At 42.9% G+C, this 19,176-nt stretch overlaps 1 protein-coding gene across 1 annotated transcript in view; it reads right to left on the bottom strand.

Moving 5' to 3' along the window:
- The window catches only part of si:ch211-267e7.3 (ADAMTS-like protein 2), a 41,337-nt gene extending 22,395 nt beyond the window's left edge, over positions 1–18,942 (bottom strand). The window contains exons 1-3 of the mRNA XM_034119302.1: positions 18,828–18,942; positions 5,555–5,644; positions 3,307–3,410 (exon numbers count right to left, since the gene is read on the bottom strand). Of these exons, the coding sequence (XP_033975193.1) occupies positions 3,307–3,410; positions 5,555–5,644; positions 18,828–18,920 (287 nt within the window). The 5' untranslated portion in view covers positions 18,921–18,942. The remainder of the gene's footprint in view (positions 1–3,306; positions 3,411–5,554; positions 5,645–18,827) is intronic.
- Between the last annotated feature and the right edge of the window lie 234 nt (positions 18,943–19,176).

Here is a 19,176-nt window from a genome sequence, read left to right on the forward strand (position 1 = left end):
GATGTCACAATTGTTTACCTCCACCATTCAGATACCTAAGATCAGCGCAATATAGATATAATCTATCTATATGGCGCTGGCTAAGATAAGATAACTTTAACAAGATGCCTGTGTGCTTAGTACCAGGTTGTTATTATACCAGCAATGGGTCTTGCTCGTTCTTTTGCTTCCCGTCTGATGAAACGACCAGGAGTGGCTTGATCAAGTTAGCTACCTAGCTAGTAGCTAGCACGTTAGTTAGCATTACAGCCTTGTCATTTTTATTAGCCTTAACATGAAGTAACATTAAGTAACCCAAAATGTTAAACAGTAAGAGTAGTAGTCATATTTCGTGAACCCTTTGAATAGTACTGTCACCGGTGTGATCATTCTATAATACACCATTTAATTCCGGGGGAGAAATGCTAACGCTAACGTTAGCATCGGCGATCTTTTCTACTTCATGCCATCTGCACAAATGGTTGACATTAAACATTAAAACGACCAGGCAGTTCAGAGAGAATCAAAGGAAGGCAGGCTTTGCATGACATTCTTCAGGACGTGTTTCATTGTGGTGATAGTCAATCGTTTGTTGACAAGACAGTAGTGACGGCCATCTTGGTGACGTGTGTGGTTGACCAGAGATGTAGTTCATTGAGCCTTTCACACAAACAAATGTGTTACTTCACAGTTTTACGACACATTTTAATTTTTTTGACTTGCAAAATTATCTTTTAAATTGACAAACATCATATGTGTAATTCGTGGCACAATTCAAACGGGATCGAAAGATAATCTTTCTCTCTCCATTGACTCCAATGCATAACTTTTCCGAAATAAGGTCCCATGGGGCTCAACCGGAAGGGGAGGGACTTCGCCACTCTATAACAACTTCAGTTACTGTTTAATGGTTATTCCTTTCTAATCAAACGCGGAAGAATTTAAGAAAGAATATTTCTCAAATTGTTTCTTCATTCATTTGTAGGATGAATTAAAGGGGCCTTTTATGTTCATTTTCAGGATTATATTTGTACTGCCTACCTCTTTTCACCCTCTGTCTGAAACCAGAGCCCAGCATGCTCTGATTGGTTAACTAGCCGGCTCTGTTGTGATTGGCCAACTGATTAAAGATGTGTCGGAAATGTCCAACCTACTAGCCTATAGTTACAATGTGTTGAAGCGCTAGCCAATAGAAACGTGAGTGTTACATAGTGATGTTACTAGGTTACAGAAGTAAACAAAGGAGTCCAATGGAGGCGTTTCAGGCAGGGGGGGGGGGGGGGGGGCAGTGTGGCAGACAAACTCCCTCTGGAGGGAACACATGGATTTTAAACTTTGCAGACCATTTACTGTACAAAACCTATTGAACACACTTCAGGAGAGGGGAAAGCCCCAGAAAGCACAATAGGGCCTCTTTAAATGACTTGTCGGTGTGTTACATTCTGAATGGTAAAAGTTGGGTAAATGTCATTTGAGCTATAACTAATGTGATTCCATTTGTATTTGTAGTGGTTGTAAGTCAGAGGAAACATGACACACGATCAACACAAGCTGACTCTGAAGAACAACTTGAATGTGTTTTTGATAGTAAAGGAGTCATGATCTTATTATTCTCTTTAAGCCAGATGAAGGGAACACATCCAAAGGGTCTCAGGACTTTCAAAATATAGCAACATTTCGCAACGTGTAACATGTGTTTGCAAAAGTTGTACCAAGAAAGATCTGTCTAACAGTGCTGTAGTTTATAGTTAACATGAACAAGTAATGAAGGACAGATAGGGCCCAATGCATCTGTCTTCCATTACCATGCATGCACTGCACCCCCCACACACCTCCTCTGTCTATCTATCCGTGTCTTTCTTTCTTGAGCCCATCCTCCTACGCTGTTTAGGCACTAAAGTAGGAGAGACTGCAGGAAGAGGTGAGCTGGAGGTCACTATGTGAGAGTGTCACATCTAATTGGTAGAAGGTGATGAGGGTAAGACAGGAGAGGAAGAGGAGGGAGAAAAAAGGCGAAAAGGGGAGGAAATGAACGACAAAGATGAGAAGAGTGTGGGAAAAAGAGGTGAAGAGGAAAGAAAAAGAGTAAAAAATAGAAGGAGTAGAAAGAGGGGCAAACGTGAGAGAAGGAGAAGAACAAAGAGAGGAGGAAGAAAGGGGGAGGAGGGGGAAGAAGGCCAGCAGTGAGGGCAGGGTGGCGTTAATCTTGGTTGACAGACATTTCCGCAAGTCTGACAGGGAGAGGTCAAAGGTAACAAGATGGCTACAAACACACATTCTATCCTCTACCTAACTTCCCTCTGCCATGTCTCGACTCACTCTCCCCCCATGTGTTATTGCTGTGTGCATTTCTTTACATATTTTTCCTCTGGATCTATACATACATTGTTTGTACAAGACATGACACATAATTAAACAGCCAAATTAGCATCAAATTGGGTCTTATATTCTGAAGATTTGGGCTCTGATTCCCTGACAGCTGCCTAAACTCCATTGCAATACAAACGAGTGGTTGTCCACTTACGCTTGTTTGGTACTCTCCTGGCTCCAAACAAACCCACTTGTGCTCTGGTGCGGGATTGGTGCAGTTTAGGGTCTGTTTATTCAAAAGCATGGTGTTATTTCTGCGGTTGTATATTTCGATCTGCTTCACTGGCGTTAGATGTGCTCTCAGAAATCACAAAATAATGACCCTATAAATATGTTGAGTTGGTCTTGTCCAGTTGGCTATACACAACGTTCTGCTTAAAACAAGCACATTTCAAAGTAGAGTTTGAAACAGGCTGATTCTGATCAATTATCTCATGTAAAGGTTCTACAAAGGCTAAAATCCCTGTGTTTCTCTCCCACTCCCCCTGCCCCAAAACCATATCTGTATACCCTCATACAGTACACCCTTTTAACCGCTTGAATAAAACAAAAACAGATAGTAAGAGAAGAAAAATGTCGCCTTATAACAACATTACAGTCATAAACTCAACGTTAACTCTACAGCTGACAGTAAATATGGGCTGACATTTTATCTAGCACGATGTACAGCTTCTGGTCTGTTTGCTACTTTTGATGGGACTGAGTGAAAGGTTATAGAAGTTCAGCCCATCTCCACCTGTTACTTTATGCCTACTTCTTATATTTCCTCCAAGCTGTGCCTGGTTTGAACTACCACAGGTGCTTGAATTGATTGCTCACGTTCACATGCGTTTGCACACTGAGACTGTGCTGTTTTTTTAGCTTGCACTTAGTTTGGCCCTTACTGCACACAACATAGAAGTAATAATCCCTGTATAAAAGTGTGTATTCAACGATATCGTTTTTTGGACATACTACCTCTGTATGAGACAGTGCCTATCCTGACTCCTCACTCCTCCTCCACAGCTCCTGGAACAGGAGGACCAACTGGACCACTCTCCCCACCACTGAAACACCTCCTCCTGCCAGAAAATATACAAAACAGTGAGAAACAACAGTTACTGCCTGATGTTTGTATGCCTCCGCCAACCTGTCATGTTGCAGTTTACATACATGTCTCTCCAAAAAGATGTTTTATCCTAATAGACATTTGGGAGAAATTGTGATAATTAACATATACATTATTAAGTTATGGCCAAAAAACGTTTTGTGAGGTCACAGCGACATTCAACATTCAAATCAGATTCCAATCCGTCGTTAAGTCCGAGTGGATGTGTGCAACACATTTGAAGAAATTCCCTTCTGGAATTCAGTGTCACTGGATTGCATGAAGCACCCAGTCGTTGTTATTAAAGACCTCGACTCTCATTCTGTGTCACAATGATGAGCACTGAGGAAGAAATCCCCTGCTTTCAAGACAACATTTGAAAGCAGGGGATTTCTTGTGGGAAGCTTGGTAAACAAACAAATTGTAGATTTGTCTAAAGAAAGAATTCAACATTCTCCTACCATTGACAAAGTGGATGTTGACAACATTGGTCATTTTGAAACCAAAGCACAGTCTATGGAGTTATGTTCGCCTGAAGGGCCAGTCGGGCAGTGGATTTGAAAAAAAAGGCTTACTCCTTAGACACCAGGGTTGGGGTCGAGCGGTTTTTCTTTGCTTAGAAATGTTTGAACAGAATGAAATGACTGCAAGTGCTTAAGTGTTAGCCATGATAAAAGCTGTTTGAATTCTCTAGATGATAGGAAGTACCATATTTACCAAAGGGAAGGAGGTAATGCTGTACGACAGTACCGCAGCCCCAACATTTAAAGTGACTCACAAAGTGACAAACAGATCATGGAAGTTACGCTGCTTCTTATGCCATAGATTCCAGAGTATTTACATGTTTTTAAACTTTCAACAATATATTAAACCAAAAGTGGAAATATGAACGTCATACCAATTACTGTCAAATGGTCGATGAAGTCAAAATGTCACTGTTTATTGACTTGGATGGGTTTATTTCCACATGTTTGAATGGCGATATGTACAGCACACACAGTAGATATAAGTTATCCATATATTGGTTTAATATTATTTATTTAAATAATTTCCTACAATCATTCTAATAAGGATTTTTGTTGATAAATACGAGTGGAAAGGAGCAACCATTTCCTTTAACTTTCCATTTATTATTTATTATTTTATGTCAAACTTTGGTAATTAAGTTATATATATTTCACTGTTTTACACTTTTATATGAAACTACACAATTAGAATGCACAGGGCAAAGTATCCAGATGCGCAATTAGTAGTCCATCAGAGGAGAAATGATATTTCACCACGGCAGATTTCAATAACATCAGCTAGCGCATCATTATTACGTCTCCCAGTGTCCGTGCAGTCTCTTTTCCTAAGTCCTGATGAATCCTCTTACACATCTTTCCTTAGCCCTAAGATGTTTTTCACAGAGGTTTAGGAAAATAGTTTAGGAAAAGACAAAGCGTCTGAGTACCACACATCAGATCAGACAACCAAAGCAAATTTGTGGGAGCAGAATGTTAATTGAGAGAAGTTCTATCGGCTTTTAACCGAATATAAACTCATTACTTCAGTCTGTAGTGACATGGAGCTTCAACACGCTGCATCACATCATGGGAAAGAATCATTCACAACTCAGAAAGGCTCTGAACTTCATCAACAGAGTGTGGATGATGAAAGTTTGTAAACTCATGTGGGAAGTGGAAGCCTTGTGGAATGACAGTCCAATAACAAAAACACGAGCAGGACAAGAGAAGCATTGTCACAGAGGGATCCTGGTGTATGGGCTATATGTAGTGTGTGTTCAGTTACAGGTATGTAAATATTGCTGTTACTACGTCACCTGTGCACCCCCGGGTAATCCCAGTGGTCACATTACGTAGCTTACATGGAGTAAGTGGTGAACAGCTGGGGGGAATTAGGAACATGGATGTTTTTTACCGACTGGGTATGTGCATCTGTGTGCCGATTATTGGTTGTACGATATTTTTTCAAGCTTGTTTCTTTCTATCCATTCAGTGCATCAAGTTGTGTATATTAGTCAGTCTAAATGGCCTCACATTATAGTCACACAAACTTTACATCACACCTTTCTTAGAAGAGGAAGCAGATTTTTTGTGAGTGCATGAGTGTTATTACCTTGTTGCCTGTCTGTTTGACATGCTGACTTCCAGAGCTGTGTGACTGCAGATGGATGTTACGTTGCTCCACCCTCCCTTCACTTCTGTCCTGGCAGACACACAACACATACACACACACGCATATACATGATCATAGAACATATATACCCTGTGACCCCACATGTATCAGTTAGCTAGCTGCAGTTATTTGACCTGTTCATGGTCAAATAACATGTAAATTCAGCAGTAATACATTCTACGTGGGCCAAATTACGGAAAGGTAAAGCTGCGGTTTGATAGAACCATTCATTTTCAACACGGTGAGAAGAAGAAACTTTCACTTTTTCTATGTGATAATCTCATGAATAAATAGCATAGGCCTCCTCTTTCTTCTACTTTTCTTACAGAAATGTGAAAGACAGACCTGGCCAATCAATATAACTGAATTTAGTAAGGTGTAGGTTGTTGATCACAGACATGAATTTATTATTCCTTTTAACCATTTTCACCTAGATAAATGTTCAATAGTTAAGATTATATTATAATTATATAAGATACTATTATATTAAGATAGTATCTTAATATTTAGTTCATTTACAAAGTTTGGAACAGATAATAGACTAAGTCAAATCAAATATGCAGGTTTGTTTGGCCTATGGATGTCACAAGTTAGACACTTTTATTGTTGTTGTTTTGGTTTGGCACACCTTTAACTCTCCTGTCATTTCAGATCCCGCCTTCCTCCAGGCTCTTGCAATCAGCTCACTTCCCTCACCTGGTCTCCCCAGCCCTTCCCCTCACCTGTTACTCATTCCCTCATTACTCCACAGTATTTATATCACCTCACTCTCACCTGCCCTTTGCCAGATTGTCTTGTCAGTTCTGCCAAGCTCTCCAGTGGTTGCTATTCACTAGCCTATATTCCTGTCCTGCCCGGTTTTGACTCCGACCTGCCTGTAATCGGACCTCGAGTTCTCTGCCTGCTCCCTGCTCGGATTAGTTTGCCTCTCTGACGGATCGCCTGGTTCTGAGCCCTGTTCTGCCTGCCCCTTCTCGGATTGTTTGCCTTTCTGCTGGATTTCCTGGTTCTGACCCTGCCTGTCCCTGACCGGAATAAACGGAACATTTCTGAAACACTGCCTGTGTCTGTGTCGTGCTATTGGGTTCTGATCTGTATCTGTGAGCGTGACAGTACAATCTGGCCAACATGAACCCAGCCGACTCAGCGACAGAGCCGCCGACGCAAGATGTCATGTTACAACGCCACGAGCAGCAGCTTACCTTCATGGCTGAAGCTATGCAGGCGATGGCAGCTCGTCACGAACGGACCTTTGAGAATCTCCGTGATCATCTTCTGAACCGTCCTCCTACGGTCCTAAGTCCGGATCTAACTCCAGCTTCCGCTACTCGAGTCCAGACTCCTCCGGTGTCGGATGCACGCTTGCCTCCTCTGGAACGCTACTCCGGAGCCCCAGGTTCGTGCAGACCATTCCTGGTCCAATGTTCCCTCGCCTTCGAGCTCCAGTCTTCCGCCTTCCCAACAGAAAGGTCTCGTGTGGCGTATATTGTCTCTCTTCTCACGGGCAAAGCTAAAGACTGGGGTACCGCCGAATGGGAGAGACAATCCCTTGCCTGCTCGTCTGTAAGCTTATTCACCGATGAACTGCGGAAAGTCTTTGATCACGCTACGCCCGGAAGAGAGATAGCTCGGGGACTGTTTAACCTGGCGCAAGGAGGCAGATCCGTGTCAGATTATTCCATCGAGTTTCGTACCATAGCCGCCGAGAGTAACTGGAATGCTTCTTCACTCCTCGATGCCTTCTACAACGGTCTGTCGGATCGCATTAAAGACGAGCTGGCAGCTCGGGATCTTCCTGCTGACTTAGATGAGCTGGTGGCTCTCTCCATTCGCATTGACAGCCATCTTCGGGAGCGGAGGAAAGAGAGGGTTTTCTCCGCCGCTCCTCAAGCTCCGCCTCTTCCGTCTGCGCATGTTCCTGAACAGGTGAGAGGAGGATTTTCTAACTCTCCTGAACCAATGCAGCTGGGGCGGACCCGGCTCTCAGAGGCAGAACGACAGCGCCGCCTGCGGGAAAACAGCTGTTTGTACTGTGGCCAGGATGGTCATTTTGCCTCCTCTTGTCCTGTAAAAGGCAGGGCTCACCAGTCATCCAGAGGGCGCTGGTGAGCCGAATTATGAATTTAGAAATGCCCTCTCGACCCCTAATCCATGCTCAGCTGAGCTGCTCTGGGAAGATGCACACTGTGGCAGTTCTTATTGACTCTGGTGCTGATGCCAGCCTTTTGGACATAACACTGGCCTTCCAGATGGGACTTGGTCGGGAAGTTTTGGAAAAGCCCATCAACGCTACTGCTCTAGATGGCCGTCTTCTCTGCAGAGTCACACACCGTTCAACTCCTGTTCAAATGAGCATGTCAGGTAATCACAGCGAAACACTCTCTTTTCACCTTATCCATGCACCACATCAGCCTGTCATTTTGGGGTTTCCTTGGTTAAGGAGGCATAATCCTCATATAGATTGGGCTTCAGGGACAATTAGAGAGTGGAGTGCTCATTGTCATGCTGTCTGCTTAAAATCTAGTTCCTCTATTGATTCCAGTCAGCCGATTACCTCTGAGTGTCAAGACATTTCCGGTGTTCCCAAGGATTACTGGGACCTTAGAGAGGCCTTTAACAAGGTTCGGGCCACCTCACTCCCGCCTCATCGTGCTTATGACTGTCCTATTGACCTGTTACCTGGTACGTCTCCTCCTAGAGGTCGACTTATTTCCCTATCGGCTCCTGAAACTAAGTCAATGGAGAAATATATCAATGACTCTCTGGATGCAGGACTTATCCGGCCTTCATCATCTCCTGCTGGTGCAGGGTTTTTCTTCGTGGGTAAGAAGGATAAAACTCTGCGTCCATGCATTGACTACAGAGGACTAAATAACATCACAGTCAAGAACAGGTATCCCCTTCCACTTGTTTCCTCTGCTTTTGAACTGTTACAAGGCGCCAGTGTTGTAGTCAAGTCACCAATTCACGAGTCCAAGTCACTCTCGAGTCACCACTCTTCGAGTCCGAGTCCAAGTCCGAGTCACCAAGGGAGAGTCGTAGTCGAGTCCGAGTCCAAGTCCGAGTCACCCAAGGAATGTCCGAGTCGAGTCCGAGTCCGAGTCATCATTACCTGTGTTCGAGTCCGAGTCCAAGTCCGAGTCACCCAAGGAGTGTCCGAGTCAAGTCCGAGTCCGAGTCATCATTACCTGTGTTCGAGTCCGAGTCCAAGTCCGAGTCACCTAAGAAGAGTCCAAGTCAAGTCCGAGTCACAAGTCTTCATGTATTAATCTTCATGGATATATGTGTTGAAATGTAGCTGCTCCTCTACATTGCTTTTATCCTGTCATGTTATACTAATCTGTCTATTGAACTGCTGTGAAGCCAGTTTGGCTACAATTCTTGTAATAGGTGCTATACAAATATAAAGCTTATTACTAATATTAATATTATTATTATTATTATTATTATATATAAACTATGTTTAAAATGAGTTACCTTTTAGAGAAGTGATTATATTTGTATGCCAATATTTTCCTATGGTAAAGTTTTCGTTTTGCACTTTTATTTTGATAGTAATAAGATCGGGACTCTTATTTTGAAGGAACTTTTACCGGTTAAATCGGTTTACTGATAAAGATTTAGCCCCAGAAAGCACATGGCTACTTAGCATGCAAAATGACGTCATTCTGCATGTTAAGTAGCCATATGCTTTCGTGTAATCGGCTGAATCTTTATTTATTGATTAGATCACGTTACTCTGATGATAGTGTTCAAGACAGCCTATATGTCTGAACTCGATGTTTAGAGTAATGTGTTACGGAGCCTTCTCTTCAATATTGTTTCCACATAGAGCATTTTGCGCTGCTCTTTTCCAATGTGGAAGCAGAATGTGTGAAAGCATACAGCACGATGCGGGGTGTGTCTCTAGACATCTTTAGACTGGAATAGCGGGGCCCAGTACGTGAACTCGCCTCGCAGCCGGTGCACACGCCAGGATAGAGGACATCAGACTCCATAGAAAACTTGCTCGAGTCCGAGTCCAAGTCGGAGCGTCAATGTACAAGTCGAGTCCGAGTCATCATGGGGGGAAAAATTCACGAGTCCGAGTCCGAGTCCAAGTCAGCGTACGCGATAATTCACGAGTCCGAGTCCGAGTCCAAGTCATCGTGCGCGAGAATTCACGAGTCCAAGTCCGAGTCGCGTCAATCAGTGCGGGAGTCCGAGTCGAGTCACGAGTCCCGAAAATCGGCACTCGAGTCCGACTCGAGTCCGAGTCCAGGACTCGAGTACTCCATCTCTGCAAGGCGCTACTATTTTTACTAAGCTGGACTTACGTAACGCGTACCATTTAGTGAGAATCAGAGAGGGGGAAGAGTGGAAGACGGGATTTAATAATCCCAGTGGACATTATGAGTATTTAGTCATGCCTTTTGGACTCACCAATGCTCCTGCAGTCTTCCAGGGGTTGGTGAATGATGTTCTGCGGGATCTACTCAATGTCTGTGTTTTCGTGTACCTGGATGACATTTTGATTTTTTACAAGTCTAAACAGGAACATGTGGTTCATGTTCGCCTAGTCCTCCAGAGGCTTCTGGAGAACCACCTGTTCGTCAAGGCAGAGAAGTGTATGTTCCACACCACAGAGGTCCCTTTCCTGGGATTTGTGGTCACCACCGGAAACATCAAGATGGATCCTGACAAGACCAAGGCGGTGACTGACTGGCCATGCGCAAGGAGCTCCAACGCTTTCTGGGTTTTGCAAACTTCTACCGGAGGTTCATTCGAAACTAGAGTTTGGTGGCAGCCCCTCTCACAGCCCTCACCTCTCAGAACATTCCCTTCCGGTGGTCCTCCGTAGCAGAAGGGGCTTTTGGTGAGTTAAAATCACGCTTCACCTCTGCTCCTATTTTGATTTTTCCAGATCCTACTAGGCAGTTTATTGTAGAGGTGGATGCGTCGGACACTGGAGTTGGGGCAGTTCTTTCTCAACGGTCGGCCGAGGATCAGAAAGTTCACCCGTGTGCCTTCTTCTCTCGGAAGCTGTCCCCAGCAGAAAGAAATTATGACATTGGAAATCGAGAACTGTTGGCGGTGAAACTTGCCCTGGAAGAATGGAGACACTGGTTGGAGGGAACAGAGCAGCCTTTTGTGGTCTGGACTGACCACAAAAATTTAGAGTACATCCGCTCAGCAAAGCGGCTGAACTCTCGTCAAGCCAGGTGGGCTCTCTTTTTCACGCGCTTTGATTTCTCTCTTTCATACAGACCTGGTTCTAAGAACATCAAACCTGATGCCCTGTCTCGCCAGTTCCAGCCAGAGAGCTCTCCATCTCATCCTGAGAATATCATTGCTCCCACATGTGTCATTGGTCTGGTGACCTGGGAGGTGGAGGATAAGGTCAAGCGCTCCCATGCCGAACATCCAGCCCCAAGTGCTTGTCCTGATAACCTTCTGTTTGTTCCTGCTACCCTCCGTACCCAGGTTCTCCAGTGGGGTCATAATTCTCGTCTGGCTTGTCATTCAGGAGTGAGACGGTCTCTAGCCCTGATTCGACAGCGATTTTGGTGGTCTTCCATGGAGGAGGATACCAAGGAATTCATTGCTGCTTGCCTAGTCTGCTCCCAAAATAAGACCTCACGCCAAGCTCCCTCCGGTCTTCTTCATCCCTTGCCTATCCCTCATCGTCCCTGGTCCCACATCTCTTTGGATTTCGTCACTGGTCTACCACCCTCAGACGGTAACACAGTCATACTCACAGTTATAGATCGGTTTTCCAAGTCTGCTCTGCTTATTCCACTAATCAAGTTACCTACTGCCAAGGAAACGGCTGAAATCATGCTACAACATGTGTTCAGGCTGCATGGTCTTCCCTGTGACGTGGTGTCTGATCGGGGTCCACAATTTACTTCTCGTTTTTGGACCGAGTTTTGCAGATTACTGGGTGCCAGTGTCAGTCTCTCGTCCGGATTCCATCCCCAATCCAATGGTCAAGCAGAGCGAATGAACCAGGAGATGGAGACTGCCTTACGCTGTCTTGCCTCCTCCACTCCCTCCGCCTGGGCGAAGCAGCTTATATGGGTTGAGTATGCCCACAACACCCTCCCTAGTTCTGCTACTGGTCTTTCCCCATTCCAATGCTCCCGTGGATATCAGCCACCCCTTTTTTCTGCACAGGAACGTGAGGCCAGCGTCCCATCTGCCCAGGCGTTTGTAAACCGGTGTCGACGCATGTGGTTAAAGGCCCGCTCTGCGCTACTGCGCTCTTCCGACCGTTATCAACGGTCCGCCAATCGTCGTCGCAAGCCAGCTCCACATTACTCCCCTGGGCAACGTGTCTGGCTCTCCACACGGGATCTTCCTCTCAGAGTTGAGTCGAAGAAGTTGTCTCCCCGTTTTGTAGGCCCATTTCCCATATCAAGAGTCATCAATCCTGCAGCTGTCCGCCTGCGTCTGCCCCCTTCTATGAGGATTCATCCTACCTTCCATGTGTCCAAGATCAAACCAGTTAATGTGAGCCCTCTTCAGCCCCCCTCTAGACCCCCACCACCACCCCGGATTATTGACGGGGAGACTGTTTACACTGTCCGTCGCCTCATCAAATCCCAGCGACGTGGAAGAGGTTTGCAGTACCTGGTACACTGGGAGGGTTATGGTCCTGAAGAGCGTTCATTGGTGCCCGCTCGCAGTATCTTTGACCCATCCCTCATTACTGACTTTCACCAGGCTCATCCCGATCAACCACGTGGGACGTCAGGAGCCGTCCATAGAGGGGGGGGTTCTGTCACAAGTTAGACACTTTTATTGTTGTTGTTTTGGCACACCTTTAACTCTCCTGTCATTTCAGATCCCGCCTTCCTCCAGGCTCTGGCAATCAGCTCACTTCCCTCACCTGGTCTCCCCAGCCCTTCCCCTCACCTGTTACTCATTCCCTCATTACTCCACAGTATTTATATCACCTCACTCTCACCTGCCCTTTGCCAGATTGTCTTGTCAGTTCTGCCAAGCTCTCCAGTGGTTGCTATTCACTAGCCTATATTCCTGTCCTGCCCGGTTTTGACTCCGACCTGCCTGTAATCGGACCTCGAGTTCTCTGCCTGCTCCCTGCTCGGATTAGTTTGCCTCTCTGACGGATCGCCTGGTTCTGAGCCCTGTTCTGCCTGCCCCTTCTCGGATTGTTTGCCTTTCTGCTGGATTTCCTGGTTCTGACCCTGCCTGTCCCTGACCGGAATAAACGGAACATTTCTGAAACACTGCCTGTGTCTGTGTCGTAGGGGTGCATACCGGTTCCCGGTATTACCGAAATACCGGTTACTGGTGGCTACGGTATACCGTACCGAAATCAGATCCGGTTTTCGATACTTTTTTTTTTTTTTTTTTAATATTTTTTTTTTTTATAAAAGTGAGGCATAATATCCTTAAACTTGTGCCCAAACCGTCGGAATTACGATGTCAATTTCGCAGTGAAACTCCGCAACCAAGTCACTTTTGAAAATCTAAAGTGTGGCTGCATATGACTGCCAGTCTGAATGGTGGGGTCTGTAACCACTGCCAGTCTGAATGGTGGGGTCTGTAACCACTGCCAGTCTGAATGGTGGGGTCTGTAACCACTGCAAGAAGTTTATTTCTGGGAAAGGTGGCAACACATCCAATCTCCAACCAATGCTGTCTCGTATGGCAACCAAGTACCTTTGTGTTCAGGGAAGCAGCGTGCCAAGCGAGAGAGTGTTCAGTTTAGCAGGTGATATCCTACGCTGTGAAAGGGCCCGTTTGGATCCAGAGAGCAGATATGCTCATCTTCTTGAAGATGAATGCACAAAACTGAACTGTGATGGGATTTGTTTTCTTTCATCAGGCAAATGTTGATTTTAAGGATGCTATTTGTTTTATGTGCAATGCCGAGATCTCATGATCCTTTATGTGTTCTCTGGTCAGTCGAATCTCAGGTTGAATATCGATTATACTGGTGCTATTTTATTTTTGCCATTGGGAAGATGTGCTATTCCCGCCTGATGGTTGATATAAATGATATTGCAGAATCAGTTTTCTTCATAGATAACGTGTTTTTCATTGTTTGTTCAGTACTAAAAGGTCCAAGTCCCACAATTGAATTTAATATTCATTTGACATGTTAACTATATAATAAAGCGCTTCATGGGAGTAATTGCGGGATGATAAAATGTTTCCCTTATGCAACATGAAAGTATCACGATATGTATCGGTTGAGTATCGGTATCGTTCAGTGGTATCGGTATCGGTATCGTAAAAAAGTCAACGATATGCATCCCTACTGTGTCGTGCTATTGGGTTCTGATCTGTATCTGTGAGCGTGACAATGGATACATATGCATACTGCTCAGTGAGAACATTATGAATTAAGAATATAGAATATTATATTTGCAATCATAAAGGCTTGGAGAGTAACGGATCACATGTAACAGAATTATGCAAAGGACTACAAAAAAAGGTAACTGTATTCTCTTACAGCTACATTCAAAATGTATAATCAGATTACTGGCAGATTTAAAAAAGATTAGGATAACTATTATTATAGGTAGACAGAGTATCTGAATTTAGTTTTTGGTTTCATTTTGACTTTCATTCTTCTTTATTTTAAAAACCTTTATTTAAATACAGAAGGTAAACAGCTGATTTATTCAACTAAAATACTGAATTTGACTTTAATTTAATCGGAACACTTTTGATCCTAAATATCTTGGTTTCTCCTTTTCTAAGGACACGTTGATCTGTTGTCTCACATAATATACTCAAGAAAGAAACATCTTATTGATATTTATTTTCTCTTGTATTTATTTGCATTTCAACTTGATAGGGTACTCCAAAATTAACGTAAAGTAATCAGGTTACATCACTTTAATATTTTGATACTCAGATTAGGTTACTGATAAAATAATGTTTCAAGGTGACTATATAGGAACAAAAAGAGTAACCCTTTCAACCCTTCACAAAGGTTAATAGTAGGCTCTTTACAACTATCTGTATACCCAGGGTCAAATGTAGTTTGTCAAATTAGTGCTAATGGTAAATTCTCAATCGAGCAAGTATTGATTTGGTTTGCTGTGTATCAGAAGGATGTGTCACATTCCAAGTCCAGTCTTAGTAACACACACACACACACACACACATACCATGTATACATCACTTCAGGGGACATTACATTGACTTGCATGCATTTCCTGGAGACTTATCCTAACCTTAACCATAACCAACACATGCCTAACCCTAACCCTTACCCTTAACCTTACCGTTACCCTAACCCTAACCAAGTCTTCACCCTCAAATTAATGATTCCCCTCCATTTTGTCCCCATAAGGCAGGCCGATCTAGATCCCTCCGCTTCGCGTCGGGCTCCTGATCAGCCTGTCGGTGTTCTTTTCCCCATAATGACCACGTCGCTGCACATTATCCCTTACATATGATTATATAGAGTCGTTATTCATTTGTTTTAAAGCTCAATAAATAACAAAGAAGACCTTTGACGGGCACTTTTCTAATTTTGTCCAGAAGATTTAAACTTTAACGGACATGTTGACCAGCGGAAAAAAATCTAACTGAAACTCTGCCGCACGGTCCCCTCGTTCCTTGGAAGAGGCGGAGAGGTCGGTGTTTGTCATCTGCTGGTGGACTAACTGGAGAGAATTACAGTGCTTGCCTCGACGGGGAGGGATTGCATTGAATTACAGCAGCAGGAGGCGCAAACGCTTGCCTCGGGGAGGGAGAAAAAAAGCCACAGCGGAGAATAAACAGAAGGGCAACCATGGCAACCATGCAAGGGAAGTCTTCTTCGCTGCTTTTGTGGCAGACTACAGCGCCACTTACAGGCCTGGCATATGTACTACAGCGTCTCCAGCACTTTCGAGCGGCAATGGCCGGCCGTGGCCCAACCTCTCATTCCCCTGATAGGTGGAGAGTTGACCACTTTTGTGACGTAGAAGATAATTCAAATCTGGATCAGTCTGTATCAGATCCGTTGCAGCCCCGTTTTTAGAGATTTGGGTATAGAGGAAAAGAGAGAGGGTTGTATTTTCTGACACTTGGTGAGTTCCCTGACACACCGGGGACACATATTCATGTATAAAAGATGTAAAAGAGTGCATTTTGCATGATAGGTCCCCTTTAATTATATTTTGGTGCTTATACTTTTATCCTTTTACTTGAATCTTTGAATAAGGGAATTTTACTTGTCAGAGAGTATTACAATCTCATCTTTTACTCAAGAACAAGTTTTAAAACAGCTTTCTCCTGCTGGAATAGGTTACAGTGCTGACCTACACTGCTGGACAGCCTTTCATGCATGTTAACATTTATGATAGAAATCAACTTAGAAATGGCCATTTATAGCATGGTTTATGACTTAACTATCCACAACGTTGCAAAGTTCAAACAGAAAATGTTAATTCCAAGGGCTGGGTTTTTAACAAGTAGAAAATATGAGCATACATTATTATATAGTACGTTACCCAATAAACCTTTGAGTGCACACAGCTGTTACCTGCAGTGAGCATGCGGTTGAACCATCAAATCCTCTTTACACAATACATTCAAACCTTTAAATAAAAGCGTTACCTCACTGTGGCGATGGTGCATTATGTTTGTGTGTAAGTATTTGCAAAGAAGTGCTTTAGCAGCGTTGGATCACAATGTCTTCTTCTTTGCCAACAATGATATTTTAGATGTCCTGCCAGTGGTTGTAAGCTTTACTTTTCAACTGTTGCCATCCATTTTGTGTGTAGTCAATTATTTGTTTACACGAAGACCTCTTAAACTACAGTATTTTTTTTCTTCTTGAATTGGCAAGTATTAAAATACTGGATGACAAAGGCGGTGCTTAACAGACAAACAATAAATTAATGTTCGGTTCCTTCATGTGTTTATGTGTGAGAAGAAGGACTGCTAAGAAAAATCGTCTGCAAACAATTGTTGTCTCCTTTACTCTCATGCAGTCAAACTGTGTGAGCCTTTTGGTCAGGCAGAGGATCAATGGTGCTTATTTAGTAAAGTGTTGTAAAGTGCTGCCAAATGGTAAGTCAGTGATGTTATTTTCCTGTAATGTTTATTCAGAGTCTATCCTGCAGTCTATGAGAATGGATTCACATATTTGCTTCTTACACTAAATGTTCATATCACTAGATACTTTGACACTAGAATAAATAACATTTTATTTGTAATCCATGTAAGATTTATGTAGTAGAAAACATTGGATTTCGCAGTAAATTAATGTTGGATGCACGCCTGATGAGTAATGGATTAACTGTAACAGGATTACGAAAACCTGATGCAAATACATCAAACATAAACATGACTGTAGTCATTTACAGTTACATTTTAAAAAGACGTATTCAGATTACTGTCACATTTCTAAATATTTGGGATAACTAGGGAGAGTTACTCAAAACTAAACAGAGCATATAGTGTTTTTGTAAAGGATCAGATGTTCTCTCTTCTCTGTAAACTGTACTGTTCTGTAGGGTAATACTCTTAAGAGTGAATCTATACGCCTACTGCCTGAATCTGCTTTATGGTTTTCACTTTCTTTGCTTCATTTGTTCTGTTTTTAATTCAGCAGGTGAACCTATATGTTCATAAAATAGTGTGTTTGAGCTTAACTGTGTGTATTAAACTAAAACAGAGCATTTTCTGTCAGCTCAGATTGTATTTCTGCTTTTTTAAACTGTAGTATGTGCTCATGTGTTTCAGTGTTGGTGTATAGGCTACTGCCTGAATATGCTTCATGAAAGACAGGTTTTCCTATCAATAAAATCATTTCTGATCCTAAATATCTTGGTTTATTCTTTTCTAAGGTCACATTGTTCTGTTGTCTAATACACAGAAGTAAAAAACATTGAATGTATCTGCATTGCATTTGATATTGATGCAATCCAAAAGTAATCAGGTTAAATTACTTGCATTACTTGATAATCAGATTGATTACTGAGAGCATTTGTTTTTACAGGTAACTATAGTAGTAATAGTAATTTTTTTAAGTAACCCACCTAATCATGTTTAGAAGTAACTTAATAACCATATGTACATCTTTGCAGATAACATGATAAAAGACAAAAGAAGACACAAATAACACATTTTATAATCAACCTGTTATTAACAAGTAACTATCTTTCGAAAACATGCAGAGTTGCATGCATTGTTTCTGTCACATCCAATGGATGAAGCGGTATTGTGAACAAAGCTTCTGTTTTTAGCTACAGCACCATAAACAGACAGCCCAGTTGAATCAGGGGAAGAATGACAGTCAAAACATGGACCCCCCAACTCAGAAAGTATTTATACACAGTATAAAAGGTCATGTTTATTTCATGTGAAGGCTACGCCAAATCCCATTTATACATATATATATTTTTGGAAAATTCATTGATTACTATTTTCTACATTATACCCATATTTGACATTAATACACCATGTTACACCACCATTACACCCTTATTTTACCCATGTCACAGCCATGTGACAGTGTTATTAGTCATAAAAGAGTCAAAGTCTTTTACAAAAAGTCAGTCAGAAGAACGTTGTTTGTGTCTACAACAGTAAAATGCTATCTGATGCAACCATACTATCTCTAAATATATAAATATAATTATATACAGACATGAAGGCCATTTTTCTGCACAATTATTACTTTTACTTTACATTTTACAAGTACATTTAGCTGATAATGCTTTTACTTACAGGTAAAAAGTAAGATTTTGTAAGATTTTTAATGCAGAACTTTTACTTGTAATGAAGTATTTTGACAATAATGTAATGGTACTTTTACTCAAGTAAAGCATCTAAATACTTCCTCCACCTCTGCCTTCAAGATGTAATGAAACCACAGCTCGCACAGTCCTTGCTGCTCATTCCCTGCTGCTGCATGACTCCAGCATCCCAGCAGCGTTCGTACTAGAAACGTTTCTAGGAGCTTCGCCGAAGGGAACAGTGACATTCCCGCATTTGGGAACAGTTAGCCTGCCTTCACATACACAATGACACTTATATGTTTTTCGAAGTTTATCTCAGGCATTATTGTTGCTGTGTTAATTAAATATGAGATGAATGGAATTACTTCACAGTTAAAACTACACAGCGCCCTTGACAATAAGCAAGACAGAATCAAAGTGACAGACTAAGATTAACTAGCAAACTCCCCAGTCCCCCTTTATAAGGTTTTTGCAAATGGACACCGCTTCAAAGGGGGGAACAAACAGCTCTTATTTACCTTAACGGGCCAGTTGCTGGTGAGCGGGAGAACCGGGAGGTGTAGTAGGAGAAAGGAGCAGACCGGGAGAGCTAAGCCTCCGTTACCGAACATGGTTCATTCATGTCATGGAGCGACTACAGTTCCCCTCCCCTTACCTCCGCTCGCCTCCAGTCCTCACTCCTCTCCTTCTCCGCTCCTTCCTCCTCCCCCTTTGATGTAGCCACGCCCTCGGGTCGGAATCGCTCGCGCCTGTGATACGCACGCGCCACACTACACTCCTACTTCGGCTTTACTCCGACATCCACATTGTGTGTGGACTGTTTGGGAGCTGTTTTGTGAGTTTGTGTTCTTAACTTATTAAGTTTTT

The sequence above is a fragment of the Trematomus bernacchii genome, unplaced genomic scaffold (assembly GCF_902827165.1).
Source record: "Trematomus bernacchii unplaced genomic scaffold, fTreBer1.1, whole genome shotgun sequence".
In the NCBI taxonomy this organism is placed as follows: domain Eukaryota; kingdom Metazoa; phylum Chordata; class Actinopteri; order Perciformes; family Nototheniidae; genus Trematomus; species Trematomus bernacchii.